Source organism: Phyllobates terribilis, unplaced genomic scaffold (assembly GCF_046119375.1).
Source record: "Phyllobates terribilis strain yellow unplaced genomic scaffold, ASM4611937v1 Scaffold_11__3_contigs__length_659146591, whole genome shotgun sequence".
Taxonomy (NCBI): Eukaryota; Metazoa; Chordata; class Amphibia; order Anura; family Dendrobatidae; genus Phyllobates; species Phyllobates terribilis.
The window spans coordinates 431,244,188-431,269,366 of record NW_027362771.1 but is presented as its reverse complement, the minus strand read 5'-3'; the positions used below and the strand labels follow the sequence as shown (position 1 = coordinate 431,269,366).

The 25,179-nt window shown below is 43.8% G+C and overlaps 1 protein-coding gene across 1 annotated transcript in view; it reads left to right on the top strand.

Moving 5' to 3' along the window:
* The window catches only part of SERINC4 (serine incorporator 4), a 95,321-nt gene that overhangs the window by 62,309 nt on the left and 7,833 nt on the right, over positions 1–25,179 (top strand). The window contains exons 8-11 of the mRNA XM_073653185.1: positions 1,748–1,874; positions 18,560–18,632; positions 19,314–19,359; positions 22,108–22,261. Of these exons, the coding sequence (XP_073509286.1) occupies positions 1,748–1,874; positions 18,560–18,632; positions 19,314–19,359; positions 22,108–22,261 (400 nt within the window). The remainder of the gene's footprint in view (positions 1–1,747; positions 1,875–18,559; positions 18,633–19,313; positions 19,360–22,107; positions 22,262–25,179) is intronic.

Genomic DNA, 25,179 nt, shown 5'->3' with positions numbered 1-25,179 from the left:
AATACAGAAAAATCTTTAAATGAGAAGGTGTGTCCAAACTTTTGGTCCGTACTGTATATAATGGTCAGAGATGCAAATACAATAGTAATTGTACAAAAGTATGCAGATATTATGAGTCAGTTACCAGTCAGATGAAAGGCCTGGCTTGTGGGAGAGGAGCTGCCACATGGGAGGCTTGTGGTTCCCTCGGTTGCGTGACTTCTCCCCACACGATATATCGTCACGACCTCCCAGAGCAAAAAGCACTAGACCAAGATCTGCAGGAGCATTTAACCCCCCTGGGGCACTCCCCTCATGCCCCCTGGGCTGAACCTGAATCCCCTCCCTGTGTCTCTGGCAGATAATAACTCCAAAAATTCAGATGGGTCATAGGATGGTCCTAGGGAGGCCATTCTGGTGTCATCGTTTCCAGCCGGGCCCATGCTACACAGGGAGACTAAACACAGCCATGTTATCAGTTTCAGAATAGTTGTGCTATGTATCTCCCTATCCCTATGTGCTAGTCTGGGTTGAGTCACAGGTGGACATTTGCCATGTCCTGGGGATCACGTAAATCTATTCAATGTATGGCTAGGGTGTATAGTATTTCCATAACTCAATATGGAATTGTAGCTGTCTGAAACAAAGGAGACCGCATGGCTTGGATCCACAGGGGGTCTTCTTGTAGTAGCTTACCAGCTAGCTGGTGGGGTGTAACTCTTTTGTTTGTGCTTACATGATGATTGTAAGATGCCATTACATCCCACCATCCTTCACAGTAGACGCTTTGTATAGAGCGACAGCCATTGAAGTAAATGTGCGTCTTGATAAAATAAAGGTCATTGAGACTGAAATGTCATTTCTTACAGTACACTACGTTGGATGACACAAATAAATATTTTCTTCATTATCGTCCTAAAAATGTCAGATTCATTCAACACTGTTAAAAATGAAACATTGAAACATAGATATTACCCTACCTTCTGCCAACGATCTGTTCAGATCTATCCATGTGGTGGCTATTCTGACTCCATAACTCTTGCGACATCGTTTCTAGGTTGCCTCTATGTACCATTATTCACACAAAGATTTCATCAGATAGCTTGACTCGACTGTAGAGGCACGTATGAAGATTCCAGAAAGGGTTGTCCGGTCTTAAGTTACAAGTCTGCTGTCACTCTATGTGGCTGCAGACTTGTGAATCCTCACAAGGCAAGCACTGCGTGCAGTGAGGATTTTCTGGTGGTGGCACCAGGATCTGGCAGTCATGTGATCGCATGTATGCAAGGGTGTGACCTTGCTCAATGTAAGTGAGACGGGAAACAATCTATTGGAATGTGGTTGGAAGTATTCATATCGCATACTTGCATTCACATGACTGCCCCCTCTGAGCATCGGAGAATTCTCACAGTACGCAGTGCACATGATGTGAGGATTCACAAGTCTGCAGCCACATAGAGTAATTGCAGACTTGTAGCTTAAAGGAGTTGGCCACTACTTTTTATGAAAAAGAAAAGGGAAATCCACTGGCACATCCAACAGGAAATAACTAAAAATTGTTCTTTATTGAAGAAAAAACTAAAACATGCTAAAATGAAACCTCAGAAAGCTGATGTGTTTCTGGTGTATACAACACCCTTAATCATAGGACGATCATTGTTGTTTTCCATATCCATCACCATAATGCAACAATTTGGTGCACACGCTTACGTGTGATGTGTCATAGTTAGATTTTGATGTTTTATGTTTTTTTATGTTTTTTTCCCAGTTCAGTACAGAGGCCAGAATATCACAGTGTGTTTCCCAAGCATCAGCAGAAACGGGCTACAAACAGAAGATACATCTATTGCTATTATTGGAGCCTGCATTATGTACATCTGCGTCTTGTTCGCATGGTATGTATAAACTAAGCTATATGTATGTACTAACGAGAATATAAGTAACATAGATAGTAAAGGATAAATTAACGTATTAAGGACTCACCCATAATCCCCCCAGTTCCATCACTTATGTTTCCTTCCTTTGAAGTCCACTGTTAGACTCTTCAAACCCTTCTCCCTACGAGAGGCTGTTGTGTATCGCCCTCCAGGCTCCTCCCGTCAGTTTCTGGATCACTTTGCCACTTAGCTTCCACTCTTCCTATCCTGTGATATTCCCACTCTCATCATGGGAAATTTTAACATCCCCATTGATGAGCCGCTCTCCTCATTTGACTCTCATCTTCTTTCTCTAACTTCCTCCTTTGGCCTTTCACAGCTTACTAGCTAACAAATGAAGAAGGGAATACTCTGGACCTGGTCTTCTCAAGACTCTGCTCACTGCATGACTTTACTAACTCCCCTCTCCCACTCTCTGACCACAACCTTCTTTCCTTCTCTGTCAAGAACTGTCTCAAAACCCAAGACACCCCCACTTACCATACACACAGAAATCTACGTGCCATCAATACCCAGCAGCTTATGAACAATCGACAGTTCTTTAATCTCCCATCTACTCCCTCTCCTGTCCAGACTCAGCATTGTCACATTATAACAATACATTTCAGAGTGCACTGGATGAAGCAGCACCTGCTACACACAGAATGACCTGGCATAGACGGCAGCTCTGGCACACGTTGCAAACACTTTTTCTCCAGCTTTGGTCAAGGTTCGCCAAGCGTCTGTGGAGAAAATCACTTTCAGCAGAAGACTTCATCCACTATAAGTTCATGCTGAAAACTTATAACTCTGCTCTCCATCTTACTAAACAAGTCTACTTTACCACCCTCATCACATCTCTAGCCAACAATCCAAAATGACTCAGAAACCTTCTACTCCCTCCTGAGCCCTAAAGTACAGACCCCTATTACCAACCTAAGTGCTGGCGATCTGGCCACTTATTTCCTACAAAAAATCAATCATATCCATCAATACATTTTTGCACAATCCCTTCAGAGCCTGGATCCCCTTCCCTCCACACCTCAAGTTCACTTTCCATCTTCGAGCCTGTCACAGAAGCCAGACTACTAGCTTCTTCTCACCCTACAACCTGCAACAGTGACCCTATTCCCTCACCTCTCCTTCAGTCCCTCTCCCCAGCTGTCACTACTCACCTAACTAAAATATTTAACCTCTCTCTTTCTTCGGGTATCTTTCCCTCTTCATTCAAACATGCAATCATAACCCCTTTACTTAAAAAACCATCCCTGGGCCAGAACTGCACTGCTAACTACAGACCACTCTCTAATATTCCCTTCATCTCTAAACGCCTGGAACACTTGGTCCACTCCTGTCTCATCTGCTATCTCTCAGATAACTCTCTTCTCGATCCTTTATAATCTGGTTTAGCTCTTCACACTCTACTGAAACTGTCTTTACTAAAGTCTCTAATGATCTACTAACAGCAAAATCCAATGGTCACTATTCCTTGCTGATTCTCCTGGATCTCTCTGCAGCATTCGACACTGTGGATCACCAGCTCCTCTTCACTATGCTCCACTCTATTGGCCTCAAGGATACCGTTCTCTCCCGGTATCTTTTGCCATATCTTCCTCTAATATTCCCCTTACTATTGGGGTTCCTCAAGGCTCAGTCCTAGGCCCCCTCCTCTTCTCCTTATATACTGCCTCTATTGGACAAGCCATCAGCAGATTTGGTTTCCAGCATCATCTCTATGCTGATGACAACCAACTATACACCTCTTCTCCGGACATCACCCCCACTTTAATACAAAATACCAGGGATTGTCTTTCTGCTGTCTCTAACATCATGTCCTCCCTCTAGCTGAAACTGAATCTCTCCAAAACTGAACTCCTTGTGTTTACTCCCTCTACTAACCGACCTATACCCGACTTTGCAATTTCCTTGGGTAGTGGAACCATAACTCCCAAGCAGCAAGCCCACTGTCTATATTTGACACAGAACTTTCCTTTCTTCCCCATATCCAATCGCTCACTTGCTCATGTCACCTGCACCTTAAAAACATCTTCAGAATCCGACCTTTTCTCAGCTTTGAAACTGCAAAAACTCTTACTGTCGATCTTATTCACTCTCATCTCGACTACTGCAACTCTCTTTATATTGATCTCCCTCTAACCCGGGGGTGAGGAACCTTCTTTCTGCTAAGGGCCATTTGGATGTTCAAGCTGTACAAATTGTGCACTAGGTCCACTCACAAAGTAAGTCTTGACACTGGCACTGGTGTCTGGACGTAATCTTTCATTGCACGCGTCTTAGCATGCTGTAGTGAATGCTGCGTGTGCGTGCTCACAGATTAAGAAGAAATTAAAAGGCTGGTGGCCATCAAAACACAGCTGCCGGCCCAAGCACTGTGGTCCTTAGGAATCTTCCTGGAAGTCGGAGAAAAGGTCATTGCGGGCCGTAAATAGCCCTCAGGCCTGAGGTTTCCCACCCCTGCTCTAACCAAACTCTCTCCTTTCCCATCCGTCCTCAATGCAGCAGCCAGGGTCGTATTTCTATCTGGCTGCGTCACCGACGCCTCTACCCTGTGCCAGTCATTGCACTGGTTACCAATTCGCTACGAAATACAATACAAATTCATCTCTCTCACCCACAAAGCTCTCCACAGTTCTGCACCACCATATATCTCTTCCCTCATTTCTGTCTATCACCCTTCCCGTGCCCTCCGTTCTGCAACTGATCTAAAACTAACATCCTCCATAATCCGAACCTCGCACCTCTGTCTCCAAGACTTCTCTCGTGCTACGAAAGCTTTCTGGAATGCACTACCCCAAATGATCCGACTAATATCTAGCCCCCATGTTTATAAGCGTGCTTTAAAAACACATCTGTTTAGTCTATCACCTCAACTCACCTAACTCTCCCTTGTTCCCTCCGAAATGTTAATCACAATCTGCTCCTGCCTATTCATCTGTCTCCAGATCCTCCATGCACCCAATAGCATACGGTAACTGCACTTAAACAGATGACCGGATCATGGAGCTTAATATGAAAACCCTTATGGACTGTACTTAACAGCACTTTCTACCTATTGTGTCCCCACTGTTTCTTATTGTGTCCCCCCAATTTCCTTATAGATTGTAAGCTTGTGAGCAGGACCCTCACTACTCCTGTAACTGTTGAAACGTGTTACATTGTATTGTTTTTATTGTTTGTACTTGTACCTACTTAATTGTAAAGTGCTGCGGAATATGTTGGCGCTATATAAATAAAAATTATTATTATTATTATTATATGCCTATAGGGTACAGCATTTTTTTTCCAGGAGCCATAATATTTTTAGATTTTCGTTGATGTTGCTGTATCAGGGCTTGTTTAATGCGGGATGAGTTGGATTTGTCAGTAGGAGTATTTTGTGGTACATATACCTTATTACCTAAGTTTAATTAATTCTGGGGAGAAATAGAAAAAAAAACAACAGCAATTCTGCATTTGTATTTTAACATTTTAAATTTTACATTATCCATATGTTGCACAAATAAAATGCCTATACTGGACCTAATTTATATAGTTTTATTACTTTTGTGCAATAAATATTTCTTACCTTCCGAGATGCCCAGCATGGTTTTGGTGCGACGTCATCTGTGCAACATCCCTCAATAATGACGTTTCGTCAGCCCTGACAAATCAAAAGCAGCCCTGGGGATTCCAAAAGGTCTGCGATTCACAAGCCCACCATCCAGTGGCCCAAGACTACTGACCCGGATGATGGACCAGAGTCCTGTGAATCAATCCACCTATCTCTATTAACTGCTTAAAAAAAAAAATAGCAAAATATATATATGTATGTATGTATGTATGTATGTATGTATGTATGTATGTATGTATGTATGTATGTATGTATGTATATATATATATATATATATATATATATATATATATATATATATATATATATATATATATATATATATATATATATATATATATATATATATATATATATATATATATATATATATATATATATATATATATATATATAGCGCCTGCGCTGCTTGAGCACTCCCTTTCCGGTCACGTGACTGCGTACTAGGGCTTTTTGAGGGCACTATGCAGGACGCCAAAGGTATCTTGCCCTTGAGGAAGCGTGCCTGAAAACAAGCGAAACGCGCTTCGGGTGCATTGTCTCATCACCCCCTTTTGGTCTGCCTCAGTCTCCAATCCCACTTAGGTAAGGTTTCTTCCCCATTGCTTTAACCATTTTGTACTATTTGCTTCAGCACTTGCTGTAACCATTTGGCCAATAAGGAAGGTTGCAATACATATGGGTTTCCACCAGGAGGCTACTTACCTCATTACTATTGCACATCCTATTTATCTGTCATATTATTGTATATGGGGTTGATGCCTTGTGGTGGATCTTTTCATCTCACTGTCTGGTTTACCTTTTTACTCATGTTTAATAAACTTTTTTGACTTTTATACCAATACTTGCTCAGTTTTCTCCTTTTTTCAATGTTTCTTCTTGGAGTTGGATTTGTTGAGTGATCCACAGCTACCTGTTGGTGGCGTGCCTCACCTTTTGTTCCAGTTATGCGCTTGGCAACTTTTGTATGTGTATATAAGAGTTGTGTGAGGTGTAATGCAGTGGCTTGCGGCATTACTGTAATGGACCAGGGTGTGTTTTGGCCGACCATGTACCTCCCTCAGGTGACTGATAACATGACTGTGACATCGCACAGGTCCTGTGCACACAGAAGGTGTGACCACATGACTGTGACATCAGCACAGGTCCTGTGTGTGTACTAGATGATATTTAAACCCTGGTAGATTTGAGACAGGTGTGTAAGGCGTGAGGCTTGTTCCCGTGTGTGGGACACCTTAGCCTGGAGAGGCTTAGTGAGGCCTAGTGAGGCCTAGTGAAGCCTGGTGAAGCCTGAAAGGCAGAAGCTGAATCCTTATGTGTAAGTGATACCAGTAGCCTTGGAGGGCCAGAGGCTTGGAAGGCAAACGTCTTGGAAGGCAGAGGCTGTATGTTAGGTGAGAAAACATACCAGTAGCCTTTGAAGGAACGAGGGCTGGAGACCCCCATCTGGGAAGCCGTAAAGCCACAAGTGGTGGCAGAACAAATCTGACTGAAGCAGCTAAAACTTGGCAAAGGTAAAACACTGCATTATATGGACATTGATATAAGTGACTTTACTGAAGGCTGTAACTGGAGCCAAGTGGGTCTGTCTGCCACTTGAAAGGCTCCTGGACATTATATGTGTATGTCGGCGAGCCACTGAGTTGGACTCGGTGATAAGCAGTAGTGAAGTGTAATAAACTGCTGGATTGTGAAATACTGGAAAACGTGGCTGGTGTGCTTTAATTGACCCGGTACAGCAAGTGTCCCCTGGCATGATGACTAGCGCTGCCTTACAGAGGGCTTACTTTTTGTTGGAAATGCTGTCATTTTCATTGGTTACATTTTTTCCTTGTTACAAGTTGTTATATTTATTGGTATCATTTTGGCATGAGTAAAACTTTTTGATCCCGCAGGATCTGATAGGCTGTGGTGTATGGTAGACCCAGTGGTCATTGTTAGACCCCCTGTTGCCATAACAACCCACTGGCACAACGCAGTTGCACTGTAGGGGTATCAATGGGCTGGCAGAGGGAGTGTTTCTCATGTGTTGTTGTCTCCGATCCTAGCAGTTACAGCAGGAGCCAGGCTGTGTATATCAGTTGGGCTCCTGCAGCTGATTGCACAAGTATAGAGGCTGTATCATGCGGTCAGCATGACAAACATATCTGTCATTGAGGACAAAGCGACGTGCTCATGATGAATATATCCGTCATATAGCAATAAGAATTTAAACAGGCTGTCTAATCTTCATTATTTAGGAACACACTGGTCTCTAGTCACCAGGCTTCCTTCTTGCTGGAGTCTGAGTGTTCCTGATTGAGTGACCGTTCACATCAGCAGCATCATTGCACCGCTGGCCTAATTATGCACTCCCCAATGCTGTTATATGGCATAGCTTTTCCTTTATGGCATAGAGGAGCACGGCGGCACTGAAGCTGGCCTGGATTGGAAGCTAACATTGTGCTTCAGCGATCCCAGACAGCTTCAGAGCAGTTATTACAAGCGCAATAAAAAAAGAGTTTATTCATATTGCATATCTTCGGCCACCATTGCTAGACTGCACTTGGAATTTTTTTCCTGTTTTCCAGTAAAAACTTTGAAGGATAATTCTCAGGATCAGTGGGATTCCTAGATATTGGAAACCCACCTGTCTTAAAGTTAAGATATATCTTAGTAATATACCCCTTTAAAAGACCAAAGTGCTGTGGTCAAAGAGAATAATTTAAATAAATGTCAAGACAAGAACAGTCCAGAAAGGCTCCACCAATGAATCGAAAAGCAGTTTTGGAAAATGGACAAATACACGAAGGCAGGTGGTTGGGATGCAGGGGAGGCAGATAAATGTACTTATGTGCATGGAGATAAGCATTTTGTTAGATTTTTTATGTGCCTTTACGTTCTATGGACAAGTTCAGGAGATATATTTGCACAGTCAGGGCTCGTTAAGCCAAGGGCTCATTATCTGCTCATTATCTATCAAAGCAATACTCTTTGTGTCCGTGACTTAATTGTCTTTTTTTCAGAGGAATTTTCTTCCCGTTTTATCTTTTTAAATAGGCATTTGGAATAGTTTACATGATTCTCTTATACAGAGGGTGTCTTGGCAACAGAACTTTATAAAAACTTACAGACTGCACATAAAATCATCTTTCATCATATGTGAAAGATTAAGAAAAGTTGAAAACAGAAGTGATGCAAACATATTATTTTGGAGATGATTTACTAAATCCTGTCCCATACATGTCTATGAGTCACGGTCTAACAAGACAGCACAAGTGTTCGTCTTCATACGTGAGTAATGTCAGCATTTCACCTCATTCACGAATTCACGCTTCATGAATCAGTAGATGAAACCTCTCATGACCCACATATATATTCCCATGCCTTTTTAGAAAGGCTGACTTCTATAAGAAAGATCTCTAAGACACACTTTCTAAGGGCCTCCTATAAAAAGTCAGTCAAACTCAATGATTTCAGCACAACTGGTAACCATTTAGTGCAGTGTTTCCAAACTCCAGTCTTCAAAAGCCACCAACAGATCATGTTTTTAGGATTTCCTTAGTATTGCTCAGGTGATGGAATTATTGCCTGTGACTTCTGGAAGTCAGAAGCTTCGGTTACAAGCTCGTACGAGCCTCTCATAGACTTGTATTAAGTTGTGACCTCATGCTTGCTCCATGAAACAATGGAACGATCCAACAGGTCACAAACTGCCGGAGACCGACGGGAGCGGCGGCGATAGAAGGGGAAGATGGCAGAGGGTGAGTATAAGACTAGGGTCAGGGACCTTAGAGCTAAAGCACCGCTTCAGCAGTAAAGTAAAAAAAAAAACAATGGAGTGGTGCTTTATTTGCCCCGTGGTAGAGCCGCAGGGAAATTGAACACTTGCTACATGGTTGCCTAGATTACAGTTGATCACTGGTGGTTCCTGCAGTGGATCTTCTTATTGTTATGGGACCCTACAAACAAAAAGGAATTGTGAAAACATGCAACCTCTACAGCCATGCAAGTTATGCCACGTGAAAAGTACTAGGAGATAAATGATTGCAGAGAGTTATGGCTCCATGTGCAGGACAATGACGGCCTTTTATCAAGGCCTCATCCAGATATAACTCAAGGAAATAGGTTTTGTTTTATGTCGGTGCCTTGTTGATATTCAGCACTATTCGCAGTAATGGAGTCCACAGGGATGTGTTGGTTTGACCTCCACTGGTGTAAATGTTTTCTTCCTTAGATAACAGTCATCGGCATGTTGCTGGGAATGAGAGGGAGGAAGCACGTTAAATAAAGATGATGCCCATGGTGGGTGAACACAGTATAATATTTACAGCTATCTCAGTAACGGCAGCGGTCTTTGCCAGCTGTTATAAATAATGGGCCTTACTATACTTAACTGAGCTCCGAGTGGAAATGTGGAGAGGTCATAAACAGAGCAACAAGAGAGCCATAGGGAATTGCTGCTTCTTCAACTATGCAAAATATCTCTTCTAATTAAGCCAACGATATTAGATGCTGAAAACACAGAGCAGCAGCTGCCCTCCCGATATCTGTCCTCCAACGCACGCCTACTTATCCACATTTGCTAACTCTGTGGCGCAGTAAATGCCTATTCACTATATTGTATTGTTATGCATCAAGGTCTTTATACTGCCACTGCTGTTAACAAGGGGGATGGGCCATCCATAAAAAGCTGGCGGCTCCTAATAAAATACGTGTAGTGGCTAAAATCTATCTCTGCATTGCAAATAAGGATCATGGGGCTGGTCCTTCTCTGGGAGCAAAAAGCTGTTACTGCACGCTGAGTCCCAGATCTGCATAGTTTCTACAGTTTAGTGTGCTTCCAGGAGATGCAAATGACGCGCCCCCTGGGCCTGTGTTGTGCAGGGGAACCCGGAACCGGGCCTGTTGTAGAATGCTGGGGGGTTGTAGTCTCCGTGTGGCGGTGACCCGGTCCATGCCCAGGGTGGTCAAACCAGTGGCAGTCTTAATGTATAGCAAATGTCCGACTACGCCACCCGTGGATTGCGGTCAGTGGGGACCGCCGCTGCGCTGCCGACCGCTGAGGCTGATGTTGTTTGCGCAGCCGAGTATGGGATAACTCCCCACGGGAGAAGTATTGCCTCAGGGCAGCTAATGTGAGAGATGATGGGAGTGATGGTGTGAGGGTCCCAGTGCTAATGGTGCTGGTGCGGCAAGGAACCACAGAGACGTGCGGTTGCAGTTTTCAATGCTTTACTCACAGTTGTTGTTCATGTCAATGCTGCAGGCGATGACTGCCCGAGCTGTGCTGCGTCCACCAGGTGAGGGACTCGGTCAACTCCCAGGTAATTCCAGAGTGTGGTTCAGAGCTCCCTTCTCTACCTTTCTCTGGCCGTCCCCACCAGTGACCCACCTTTGTCCAGCTTCCTCGGGCCTTCTGTTGGCGAAACCTCTCCCGGTTTCCCTGACCCTATACGGTATGCCTTTCTGGTGGATGTAGTGAGGGGTCGCACCAAGATGTGGTAACAACCTCCGGTCTTTGGCTGAGGAATCTGTTGCCTCCACCAATTTGGGTTCCGGTACCCTGTTCTGCCAACCCTTCACCCTGTATCTCCTGGGCATATGGGGTTCCTTCTGTCCTCGTGTCTCTGGGCCTTTCTCTGTGTTCCTTGCTTCCTTTCTCCTCTGTTCCAGTTCCTTTCTTACTTTCCTTTCCGTTCCTTCTCCTCTCTCTTTCTGCTGTTTCTGGCCTCCACTCCAGGCCTGCCTCTGGAGCTGGGCCCAGACTGAGCCACAGCTCCCTGTCAGACCTCTCTGGCTGAGCTCCTGTCTTCTTCTCCTCCTCTCTGAACTGAACTGGACTGAACTGAACACTGTCCTAAAATGGTGCCCACCTTTTATACCTCCTTCTGACACCCGAGCCCAGGTGACTAGCAACCAATGGGCTCCTACCTATGCCCAGAGACCCACCCCTATCTGCTCCTACACCACTGGGTATTCCACCCCCTCCCCACTCCAGCCAGGGACAGATGCTGTCGTGCCTGCACTTCTGTCTAGTGGGAGCACCGTTGAGCTGTCCCTCGGAAATGGGGTGTATGTGGTGCATGCAGCTTACTGAGTCCTGGTCCACACTCCATCCTTACCCGGGAGTGGAATATCACACCTCTGGGTCGAGGTGCAATACCCCTGTAGCAGCCGAGCCCTCGGGGTGCTACACAGACATGTTCGATTTTTTTCCTCAGACCAAGCTGGTCCGAGGAAAAAAATCACAGCATGTCCGAGTTTGATTATCGAATCACACTCGTCCATGTAAGTCAATGAGTGCGTCGTCCTCAGACTGCACTCAGATGACGCAATGGAGAAGATGGAGAATTGTTGTTCTCCATCTTCCCCTCACAGTGTGCTTCAATTATCTCATCCAAGAATATTGGGTCACACTATGCTAACACTCAAGAGAATTGGGTCACATTATGCTGACACTCTGATCAAACTATGATCAGAGTTTGATCAGAGTGTGATTTACACAATCAGTGAGAATCTCTCGGATAAAAGAATCTAAGCTCATCTAGCCTAACATTGTAAAAGTTTGTACTCACAGACATACATACATATAAATATTAGGAAGGGTAGGTTATTTATCTTGCTACGATTACCACTAGACCCAGCAGGACTCAGTCCATCACCCATGTTGCACATCAGTAATGTGTGGCCGCTGAATGGGAATCCTGTAAACCATCTCTTACCTGATGGCTTCCATGGCTCTTCTTTTGATGCATCGGCCTGACTCGACATCATATGTTTGTCACACGCAATGATAACGTTGCGTCATGCTGTCCGGTAAGAGGCTGTTCTCATGTTTTTCATTCAGTAGCCACAGATAACTGATCTAGCCGATGGATCGGGTCTTGCAAATTGATTTGCACAAACTCGACTGCTGGAGTAAGATGTGACAAATTCATTAATAGATGCCCTCTTCTTAATGAGATAGGGACATCTTCCAACTGACACGCGGCATCATATGAAATGTAATTCAGTCCTGAGACAAGTACATTTCTGTTCTTTGCGGTGTAAATTATTTACAATTCATTGGCTGCTTTTGGCCATGCCCGCTCCACAAAGCTCCATCAACTTTTCAGAAAGATGGCAAGGCTGGCTAGAGGTGGTGTAAAAAAAAATTCGCAACATTTCAGCTTTTCACCAGGTTTTTACTGCTGAAAAAATCTGGTGAACCCAGGACCCCAGCGCTGCAAAGAAACAGTGCTAATCACTGAGCCACCGTGCTGTCCATATTTATCCAATCTGTATGGATACATCCAATCTTAAATTGGATAAAGTGTAAATGTCGCTCAGAGAGGGAACTCATTAATAGTTATTTAATGAAGAAGGTACTGACCAGCCCAAATATCAGATGTCAAACAGCTGTACAGTGGAGAACTACAATGAATATGAAGCTGGATTTCACTGTTTCTCCATCAGCTTCCCGTGATTGTTCTTTCATTTCAGTTCTTTCTATGTAACAAATCATTTTGTGAGAATATTAAACCGATCTGTAGGATTTTGCAGCGCAGACTTATGTGGTAATTTCCATACTTTTTAAACCATTGAAAATCAAACAAGGAAACATGAAATCCAGCCTGACACTTATTGTAACCTTTCTGCACTGAGGAAGTAGGAATTAACTATTAATGTGGATTGTTGTTTTACATGATACTAAACACTGACATTGAATGTTGCTTGTTATCAGCCTTCTCTACTCTTTTGGGTATATATCTGTTTATTCATTCAGTATATGATTCAATAGCACATTTATTATATGGGGAGAATACATAAACATTGTGCAATAATAAATTACAATTCCAAGTGCCATTGTTTATGCAGTAAATTGCATACGCTCGCCAAACTCCATGTATAGAGGCAGACACAAGGGGTTAACTGTGGGGTAAAGAAAATGCTATATGATGGAGTACAGAACAGGGAATCGGTTACTTTCCTGAGCTTTAATACACTACTTCCGTCAGAGGAGCAGACCCCACACGATTCCTCATTAGCTGTTCTGCCATCTGCTTTCAATCCTCAGATCACAGCTATCTGACTGACACAAAGCAGAAATTTGGAAGATTAGGAAAGTTATTTTGCAGATGTAAAAATATAATGTATATAGTGTCATTAACAAAGGAAAGATGGGACCGGGAGGTTTTCATTTGTGAATAAAGTTGGGGAGTTTTTTTTTAAACCAGCTATATATATCCTCATAAATGAGCACAATCATCCTCTACACCTCGCCTCACGCACCGAGCCCATGCTGAGAATATCATTGGCACACTTGAGAAGTTTCCATTTTGCTCCCATCTCTTTGTAGAGCAGTCACTCGATTGTTTGGCTCCTATTTTAATTTGCACTTTAATGTGGGTACATATTTTTACATGTTGGTACAGAAATCAAATACAGCCAGCCTGCCTCAAATACGGCCATCACTCTCGATGCCACCTCAAGCGTCTAACACGTGGCAAATAAGATCTGCTATGGTATTAGCTAAGAAAGTGTTATCAAAACATGAAAAATCTTCCTAAAGTTTATGGTGGATTTTGTGTCCATCACCACCACCAGAGCAACCTTAAAAGGGTTATCCAGGACTCTTATTATTTTTTAGTATATGGAGATAAGAACTAGCAGGCATATAGTGACTAACAACCTGCCTGTTCTGCCGGCTCGGCCGGTGATTCCCCTACTTCATTTCATCTCTTGTCCACAGAGTAGCATTTTCTCTTTCTGTCTGCTCGGGTCATCACTGCAGACATCATGCTGATTGACAGCTGGATCTACGCAGTTAGGCAGCGGGGAGCCAGCATTAACTCAGTATGACATCAGCAGAGACGCCCCATCAGCACAGCAGTGCAGAAGGGAAGACACTGCTGTGTCGCTGTTTAGCGGAATCAGGAGAGACCTCTGACCACTCTGGGCTGGCAGAGATCATCGCAGGGCAAAACAGAAAGGTAGTTAGCAAATACCTGCCTGTCACTTCTTAGCCCCATATGCAAAAATCATAGAGGTCCCGGGTAGCACCTTAAATTTCTACCCACTTTGGTGTCCTGCTTTATTCCTTACATTCTTCCGCCATTCTTGCTAACCTAAAACAAAGAGACTTCAAGATCTGGCTGAACATAGGGTGTGTTTGTAGTCTGTCACCATGGAGACACATAGGCCTGTATAAGAGCTGGCTGGACATAGGGTGTGTTTCTAGTGTGACGCTCACAGCCCTCCCTGGGAAATGGGGTTACTCGGAGCTGGGTCAGCGTAGGTGTCTCGGGGTTGCAGTCGTGGCCCGGACCCGGTCCGTGCCCAGGGTGGTCACATAAAAGATTTAATGGGCTTTCAGGATGGAGTGGTATTTTCCGACTACGCCACCTACGGTTTCCGATGATAGACACCAGCGCTGCTTCAGTCCACTGAGGCTGGTGTTACAGGCAGCTTAGATGGGACGGCTCCCCGCAGGCGGAGCTGGCCTCAGGGCAGTGTGAAGGAAGATGGTGGGTGCAGTGCCGCGCAGGAAATCACAGGCTGAGGCGGAGTGTGAAGTCATCCCGGGTTTTTTACTCACATTCAGATGAACTTTAGCCGCAAAGCTTCACTCTGCTCCTCGTGGCGTACTGTGGTCACAGGGAAGGGGGTCCAGCACTTTCCAGGTAGATCAGGAGCACCTGTCGAGACCCCTCTGGTGTGTGTTCCTCTCCTTGGTGAATTCTCCCACTAAGTCTTCTCCTGACTGTATGTGTGGTTAGAACTAGGTGTAAGGCCGGGTCCCACTGGATAAACGCAGGTAGAGAGGTACAGGTGGCGTATGCTGCTCCGTCCGTATCCCTCCTGGGATCCACTAAGCCTCTGGGCTTTTCTGACTGAGACTTGAAGTAACAAAGTCAGATATCGGGGGCCGGTCACCCCTCTTGCAGCAGGAGTCCCTCTGACTAGGCCAGAGAAAGAAATACAGGTGGCGTATGCCGCTCCGTCCGTATCCCCCTGGGATCCTTTTGCCTGTGTAGCTTGTCTCCTCTGCTCCCCTCCAGGCCTTCTTAGGTCAGGACCTTGACCGGGTAGAGGCAGTGGTTAACTCTGACCCGCTCCTCAGTCGGATGAGGCCTATTACTGAACTCTGGTGGGGTGACCACAATCAGAGACGGAGACCACAATCACTGATGAAGATCACAATCAAAGACCTTGAACCTAAGATGGCCGTAGATTAAATATGAATTAGTAAGTGTACCCTAAAAGTGTGTCCTCCACCCTCACCCACTACATGGTTCCCCCCATCTCCTATATCCCGGGCCGGGGCAGCACCCTGATGCATTTAGGCCCCCTACAGGACAGGAGTGGTGTAGTGTTGAGTGGTGAAGTAGGGTCCCGAGAAGTGCTCCATCATTACCTGGAAGAGGAGATACCACACCTCAAGCTGAGGTGCAGTACCCCTGTGGCGACTGAACCCTCAGGGGCGCCACGCTAGTCTGTCACCATGGAGACACATAGGCCTGCATAAGAGCTGACTGAACATAGGGTGTGTTTGTAGTTTGTCACCATGGAGACACATAGGCCTGTATAAGATCTGGCTGAATATAAGGTGTGTTTGTAGTCTGTCATCATGGAGACACATAGGCCTGTATAAGAGCTGGCTGGACATAGAGTGTGTTTGTAGTCTGTCACCATGGAGACACATAGGCCTGTATAAGAGCTGATTGAACATAGAGTGTGTTTGTAGTCTGTCACCATGGAGACACATAGGCCTGTATAAGAGCTGGCTGGACATAGGGTGTGTTTCTAGTCTGTCACCATGGAGACACATAGACCTGTATAAGGGCTGACTGAACATAGGGTATGTTTGTAGTCTGTCACCATGGAGACACATAGGCCTGTATAAGAGCTGGCTCGACATAGGGTGTGTTTGTAGTCTGTCACCATGAAGACACATAGACCTGTATAAGAGCTGGCTGAACATAGGGTGTGTTTGTAGTCTGTCACCATGGAGACACATAGGCCTGTATAAGAGCTGGCTGGACAAAGGGTGTGTTTGTAGTCTGTCACCATGGAGACACATAGGCCTGTATAAGAGCTGGCTGAACATAGGGTGTGTTTGTAGTCTGTCACCATGGAGACACATAGGCCTATATAAGAACTCGCTGAACATAGGGTGTGTTTCTAGTCTGTCACCATGGAGACACATAAATCTGTATAAGATCTGGCTGAACATAGGGTGTGTTTCTAGTCTGTCACCATGGAGACACATAGGCCTGTATAAGAGCTGGCTGAACATAGGGTGTGTTTGTAGTCTGTCACCATGGTGACACATAGGCCTGTATAAGAGTTGGCTGGACATAGGGTGTGTTTGTAGTCTTTCACCATGGTGACACATAGGCCTGTATAAGAGCTGGCTGGACATAGGGTGTGTTTGTAGTCTGTCACCATGGTGACACATAGGCCTGTATAAGAGCTGGCTGGACATAGGGTGTGTTTGTAGTCTGTCACCATGGTGACACATATGCCTGTATAAGAGCTGGCTGAACATAGGGTGTGTTTGTAGTCTGTCACCATGGAGACACCTAGGCCTGTATAAGAGCTGGCTGAACATAGGGTGTGTATGTAGTCTGTCACCATGGTGACACATAGGCCTGTATAAGAGCTGGCTGAACATAGGGTGTGTTTCTAGTCTGTCACCATGGAGACACATAGGCCTGTATAAGAGCTGGCTGAACATAGGGTGTGTATGTAGTCTGTCACCATGGTGACACATAGGCCTGTATAAGAGCTGGCTGAACATAGGGTGTGTTTGTAGTCTGTCACCATGGAGACACATAGGCCTGTATAAGAGCTGGCTGAACATAGGGTGTGTATGTAGTCTGTCGCCATGGTGACACATAGGCCTGTATAAGAGCTGGCTGAACATAGGGTGTGTATGTAGTCTGTCACCATAGTGACACATAGGCCTGTATAAGAGCTGGCTGAACATAGGGTGTGTTTGTAGTCTGTCACCATGGTGACACATAGGCCTGTATAAGAGCTGGCTGGACATAGGGTGTGTTTGTAGTCTGTCACCATGGTGACACATAGGCCTGTATAAGAGCTGACTGGACATAGGGTGTGTTTGTAGTCTGTCACCATGGTGACATATAGGCCTGTATAAGAGCTGGCTGAACATAGGGTGTGTATGTAGTCTGTCACCATGGTGACACACAGGCCTGTATAAGAGCTGGCTGGACAAAGGGTGTGTTTGTAGTCTGTCACCATGGAGACACATAGGCCTGTATAAGAGCTGGCTGAACCTAGGGTGTGTATGTAGTCTGTCGCCATGGTGACACATAGGCCTGTATAAGAGCTGGCTGAACATAGGGTGTGTATGTAGTCTGTCACCATAGTGACACATAGGCCTGTATAAGAGCTGGCTGAACATAGGGTGTGTTTGTAGTCTGTCACCATGGTGACACATAGGCCTGTATAAGAGCTGGCTGGACATAGGGTATGTTTGTAGTCTGTCACCATGGTGACACATAGGCCTGTATAAGAGCTTGCTGGACATAGGGTGTGTTTGTAGTCTGTCACCATGGTGACACATAGGCCTGTATAAGAGCTGACTGGACATAGGGTGTGTTTGTAGTCTGTCACCATGGTGACATATAGGCCTGTATAAGAGCTGACTGAACATAGGGTGTGTTTGTAGTCTGTCACCATGGAGACACATAGGCCTGTATAAGAACTGGCTGAACATAGGGTGTGTTTGTAGTCTGTCACCATGGAGACACATAGGCCTGTATAAGAACTGGCTGAGCATAGGGTGTGTTTGTAGTCTGTCACCATGGAGATACATAGGCCTGTATAAGATCTGTATACACATAACAGTTGGCTATTTTGATCAAGACTCTTAGCAATGTTGCTCTTCTTTCTTCATTTTGGATACATTCTGAGCAGTTACTCATTCCAGGACTTTACGTATCTTATATGATTAACATTTCATGAGTTCAAGAAAATTTGAGATACAACCTGTGTCAATGTTGTCATCTATAATGTAACGTGTATTTTCATATGTTTACAGCAATGAAGCCTCCTACTTGGCTGAGATGTTTGGTCCAATGTGGATGATTAAGGTTTACACGTATGAGTTCCAGGTTCGTAACTATTATTCTGTATTGGAAAGAAATACATTTTGGTGCAGTCAGAAACTCCATAACCTGTTATCGCTCGGAGTCATTATCTCACATTTCCTTCCTGGTGAGTAATGATTCTGTGAGCTCAGGATTTTAGGAGGTTCATTGCTAGTTCAGATCATCATATCCAATTGAAGAATTACTGTGGTAAATTAAGCAGCGAGAGAACAGTGCACTGAGATATCACCTGCGCTGCAATACAATTGGTAGGAGAATAGGGGTGGTAGCCCGTGCTGCCAATGTTGGATGCAAGAAACCAGTTTGCTGTGGTTCTGATGAAGATGTTAGTCCAACTTCGAAACGTGTAGAGAATAAACCACTTGGTCAAATTTACTACTGTCCCTTGTTTTTTTATATCCAACATCGGCAGCACGGACTACCACCCCCATTCTCCTACCAATTGTTCAATACAACGGGAGGGTGCTGAAGCAGCTGATTTACCTTGTTCCCTTTGTTGTGGGTTTAACAACCCCAAAAGGTGAGCAGTTCCCTTACTCTCACCTAGATTAAATCCTCCATTGGATAAGACCCTATTGCACTTGGTGTCTGCTTTCCTTTAGTTACCTCGCTATGATACACAGATTGTAATGTGGAAAACTAGATGATCTGTACTTTGCCATAATTCTTCCATTTTATTTGTAGAAAGCGTCCTGCTGCTTCTGCTGTCCTGAAGAAGATATGGAAGGAGGTGATCTAATTTTTTTCTTCTTTTATGTGTACTTATATTTAAACAATTACCCACATTCGATGTATGATATAAAGAGCAGCAGTTTGTCGTATACATAACAGCTCATCACAATGGCACTTCCAGGTTTTGCAGATCATTTTCTAAAAGGGATATTCCTTCTTCACCTGAAATCAGCAGCTGCCCCAATAGGCTACCTTCTTTTTAGAGATGGGGGAGGATCCAAGAGTCGAAGGGTCCAAGAGTTTGGACCTGCATTTATTACAAGTTTATGGTATTTTCTTTAGATTTGTCATAAACAAGTGAGGTAGGAATAGTCTTTTAATTGTTGACTGCGAGAGTCCAGTCATGTTTTTTTTAGCTCTTTCCACGGTTACTTATTATTCTAGTGAAGAACTTCTTCTGACTAACACTATTTCTCTAGTAAACTAACAAGCCCCTATATTGTGCTGATTGCTGGTTATGATTTACAGTTTGGTGGATTGTTCATCAAGTTCACATATATATACAGTACAGACCCAAAGTTTGGACACACCTTCTCATTTAAAGATTTTTCTGTATTTTCATGACTATGAAAATTGTACATTCACACTGAAGGCATCAAAACTATGAATTAACACATGTGGAATTATATACTTAACAAAAAAGTGTGAAATAACTGAAAATATGTCTTATATTCCAGGTTCTTCAAAGTAGCCACCTTTTGCTTTGATGACTGCTTTGCACACTCTTGGCATTCTCTTGATGAGCTTCAAGATGTAGTCACCGTAAATGGTTTTCACTTCACAGGTGTGCCCTGTCAGGTTTAATAAGTGGGATTTCTTGCCTTATAAATGGGGTTGGGACGATCAGTTGTGTTGTGCAGAAGTCTGGTGGATACACAGCTGATAGTCCTACTAAATAGACTGTTAGAATTTGTATTATGGCAAGAAAAAAGCAGCTAAGTAAAGAAAAACGAGTGACCATCATTACTTTAAGAACTAAAGGTCAGTCAGTCCGAAAAATTGGGCAAACTTTGAAAGTTTCCCCAAGTGCAGTTGCAAAAACCATCAAGCGCTACAAAGAAACTGGCTCACATGAGGACCGTCCCAGGAAAGGAAGACCAAGAGTCACCTCTGCTTCTGAGGATAAGTTTATAAGAGTCACCAGCCTCAGAAATCGCAGGTTAACAGCAGCTCACATTAGAGACCAGGTCAATGCCACACAGAGTTCTAGCAGCAGACACATCTGTACAACAACTGTTAAGAGGAGACTTTGTGCAGCAGGCCTTCATGGTAAAATAGCTGCTAGGAAACCACTCCTAAGGACAGGCAACAAGCAGAAGAGACTTGTTTGGGATAAAGAACACAACGAATGGACATTAGACCAGTGGAAATCTGTGCTTTGGTCTGATGAGTCCAAATTTGAGATCTTTGGTTCCAACCACCGTGTCTTTGTGCGACGCAGAAAAGGTGAACGGATGGACTCTACATGCCTGGTTCCCACCGTGAAGCATGGAGGAGGAGGTGTGATGGTGTGGGGGTGCTTTGCTGGTGACACTGATGGGGATTTATTCAAAATTTAAGGCATACTGAACCAGCATGGCTACCACAGCATCTTGCAGCGGCATGCTATTCCATCCGGTTTGCGTTTAGTTGGACCATCATTTATTTTTCAACAGGACAATGACCCCAAACACACCTCCAGGCTGTGTAAGGGCTATTTGACCAACAAGGAGAGTGATGGGGTGCTACACCAGATGACCTGGCCTCTACAGTCACCAGACCTGAACCCAATCGAGATGGTTTGGGGTGAGCTGGACCGCAGAGTGAAGGCAAAATGTCCAACAAGTGCTAAGCATCTCTGGGAACTCCTTCAAGATTGTTGGAAGACCATTTCCGGTGACTACCTCTTGAAGCTCATCAAGAGAATGCCAAGAGTGTGCAAAGCAGTCATCAAAGCAAAAGGTGGCTACTTTGAAAAACCTAGAATATAAGACATATTTTCAGTTGTTTCACACTTTTTTGTTAAGTATATAATTCCACATGTGTTAATTCATAGTTTTGATGCCTTCAGTGTGAATGTACAATTTTCATAGTCATGAAAATACAGAAAAATCTTTAAGTGAGAAGGTGTGTCCAAACTTTTGGTCTGTACTGTATATATATATATATTTATATATATATTTATATATACACATACATACACACACACACGCATACATACAGTGAAGACCATTCACCCACTTTCCCCATTGCAAATTAGGTTTATTAGCAAAATCCTTTTCTAAAATTACGCTAGGTGACTGACTTCTACTTGTCCTGACTCTGTTTTTTCATCCATCTCATGTGTATGACCAACATGATAGTATAATCATAGTTCGGCAGGACTTCAAAATGGCACACATGGTTGATTAAATTTACACAAAATCAAAAATTATCTGTTTTTTCTTCAACTGTTTTTGCAACTTTTTAGCGCTGACCTCAAGTTGCGCCAAAACTCTGCAACTTTTCAAAGCTTTTTATGCGAGAATAGTGACATAAACACTTTCATGAATCGGGCTCACTTAGGCACAAATACTAACGCCATTATTAAAGAGGAAATTGGGGCCCAGCTCTTGTGTTTTAGTTTACAAAGGCCTTTTGACTATTTTTCAAGTGAAAGTTTGCTTAGCTATTACTTTGATGGCTTTGTGGGATATTGTGCCAGCAATAGGTATAGCGCAAACCATGATGCACAAAGTCTGGATCATCATTAATTCTTTTCTAACAGGGCAGAAGAACCATGAGGAGGATGTGGCCACTGGAGGTGGACAGACAGTTATACACGATGAGCATGAGCGAGTGGTCTACAGCTACTCCTTCTTCCACTTTGTATTTGTGCTCGCCTCTCTCTATGTGATGATGACGCTGACCAACTGGTTCAGGTGCGCATTCCGAACATTCCCAGGTGCTTAGTCTCCTCGCTGGGCTGTATGAAGGGCCTGCTGAGAAATAACTCACCGTGATTTACAGTATACTTAGATCCAAGCCAGGAGAGCCCTTATACGTCGTTTGTGCCACTTATTGACATTCTCTTCTTACTTGTTGATTGAGCAATAGCGGCAACTCGTCTCATAATAATGTCTCTTAATGCCCACTGTTTCTTTGTTGGTTCTGATTTGGAAACCATTCAGGAATGCAAGTGGTGTAATACCATGTACCACTATAGCCAGACTTTGTTCTTTTATCTAGAATTGCATTACAATCTCTAAAGTAAAGACCAAAGGGAGTTGCAGGTTGTTTGTCACATCAGGTCAGAACATTTGGCACGAAAAATGTTCTTCCTTTTACAAACTTAGTATAAATTTATCTGTTACATGAGGTGTGTGATAATTATCCTGTCTGTAATTACCATGAAATATCCCATAATAACATAATCTTTGGATGAAGTCTGTTCCGAATCTGCAGAGACTTGACAAGAATTGCACAACAGTGTGTATTAGGTACACCTTGTAAAGCTCAGATGACAAGAATAAAGACTGTCAAAGAGCCAGGCCAATCAGGATCCACCCTTCTCCCACATAAGTGCAATAACATGGCAGTCTGTATCCGCTAAAGCTACGGAAATTACCCTAAAAAAAGCTTTACTTAACTTTTCACAACACTCTCCAAATGTAATTTTAATTTCAAAACAACAGTCCCTGGAAAACCTTGAGTATTTTGTAAAATAATATTACTACTATTGCAGTGTATGGTCTAAAGGATGTAGGGATTCACTCTCTCTGGTAGGCGTTAGGTAGCGTTCACACAGGCAATGCAGTTTTGGTCCAAACACATGCAGTTTTTAAGGTTTTACTTTCCAACACAAACTCAAACATAAATCCCTAGCCTTGTCAAGGCGCTAACTAAACAGAACAGGCCCTGAATACTCATACACGGCTGAGCTAGCCCCAGCTCGGCCACACAAACCAGCTATTGTCCATAACAACCACTGATGCTTGCAGTTCTCTGCACACGGCCTGTGCATTTAATCATGATCACATATGTCAATGCGGGCTCACCCGAAAAGATTACAGCCTTTTTTCCCGGAGCAGACTTCATACACAGAAGAGGCGCGATCCCACCAGTTGCGGTATCCCCTTCAGTCCAAGCTCCAGCAGCCTCCAGCGCCAAACAGAAGTGTTCAACTCCGGCCACAGTTCACACTGAACAGGCTGCATGTCTCCTTCTCTCTGCTACAGCTCACATTTTGGCTGGTCACTCACTAGTAGCACACTCAACTTTGCTCAACATCCAGCACAACCAATGAAAGAATACCCGAAAAATGATCAATGATAAGAAAAATCATATGAAGATAGAAAAAACACAAGTAGGTGGGTGGTGGAAATGTAGGAGACAGGCGCACACACAATATATGAAAGCAATAAAACAGCATGTATAAAAAGTGACATATGGTATAAATGTGTGCAATCTATTTACTGGCCAGATAGTTGCATATATAAAGAAAAAATATATTATAGCATTACAGCTAGTAAAGTACGTAAGGTGTCAAAGGTGTGCATCAAAAGTTTATACAGTTATATGAAAAAGTTTGGGCACCCCTATTAATCTTAAGCTTAATGTTTTATAAAAATTGGTGTTTTTGCAACAGCTATTGCAGTTTGATATATGTAATTACTGTTGGACACAGTAATGTTTCTGCCTTGAAATGAGGTTTATTGTACTAACAGAAAATGTGCAATCTGCATTCAAACAAAATTTGACAGGTGCATAAGTATGGGCACCTCACCAGAAAAGTGACATTAATATTTAGTAGATCCTCCTTTTGCAAAAATAACAGCCTCTAGTCGCTTCCTGTAGCTTTTAATGATTTCCTGGATCCTGGATTAAGGTATTTTTGACCATTCATCTTTACAAAACAATTCCAGTTCAGTTAAGTTTGATGGTCGCCGAGCATGGACAGCCCTCTTCAAATGATCCCACAGATGTTCAATGATATTCAGGTCTGGGGACTGGGATGGCCATTCCAGAACATTGTAATTGTTCCTCTGCATGAATGCCTGAGTAGATTTGGAGTGGTGTTTTGGATCATTGTCTTGCTGAAAGATCCATCCCCTGCGTAACTTCAACTTTGTCACTGATTCTTGAACATTATTGTCAAGAATCTGCTGATACTGAGTGGAATCCATGCGTCCCTCAACTTTAACAAGATTCCCGGTGTCGGCATTGGCCACACAGCCCCAAAGCATGAAGGAACCTCCACCAAATTTTACTGTGGGTAGCAAGTGTTTTTCGTGGAATGCTGTGTTTTTTTGCCGCCATGCATAACGCCTTTTTGTATGACCAAACAACTCAATCTTGGTTTCATCAGTCCACAGGACCTTCTTCCAAAAAGAAATTGGCTTCTCCAAATGTGCTTTTGCATACCTCAGCTGACTCTGTGGCGTGCTTGCAGAAAAGGCTTCTTTTGCATCACTCTCCCATACAGCTTCTCCTTGTGCAAAGTGCGTTGTATAGTTGACCGATGCACAGTGACACCATCTGCAGCAAGTTAATGCTGCAGCTCTCTGGAGGTGGTCTGAGGATTGTCCTTGACTGATCTCACCATTCTTCTTCTCTGCCTTTCTGATGTTTTTCTTGGCCTGCCACTTCTGGCCTTAACAAGAACTGTCCCTGTGTTCTTCCATTTCCTTACTATGTTCCTCACAGTGGAAACTGACAGGTTAAATCTCTGAGACAGCTTTTTGTATCCTTCCCCTGAACAACTATGTTGAATAATCTTTGTTTTCAGATCATTTGACAGTTGTTTTGAGGAGCCCATGATGCCACTCTTCAGAGGAGATTCAAACAGGAGAACAACTTG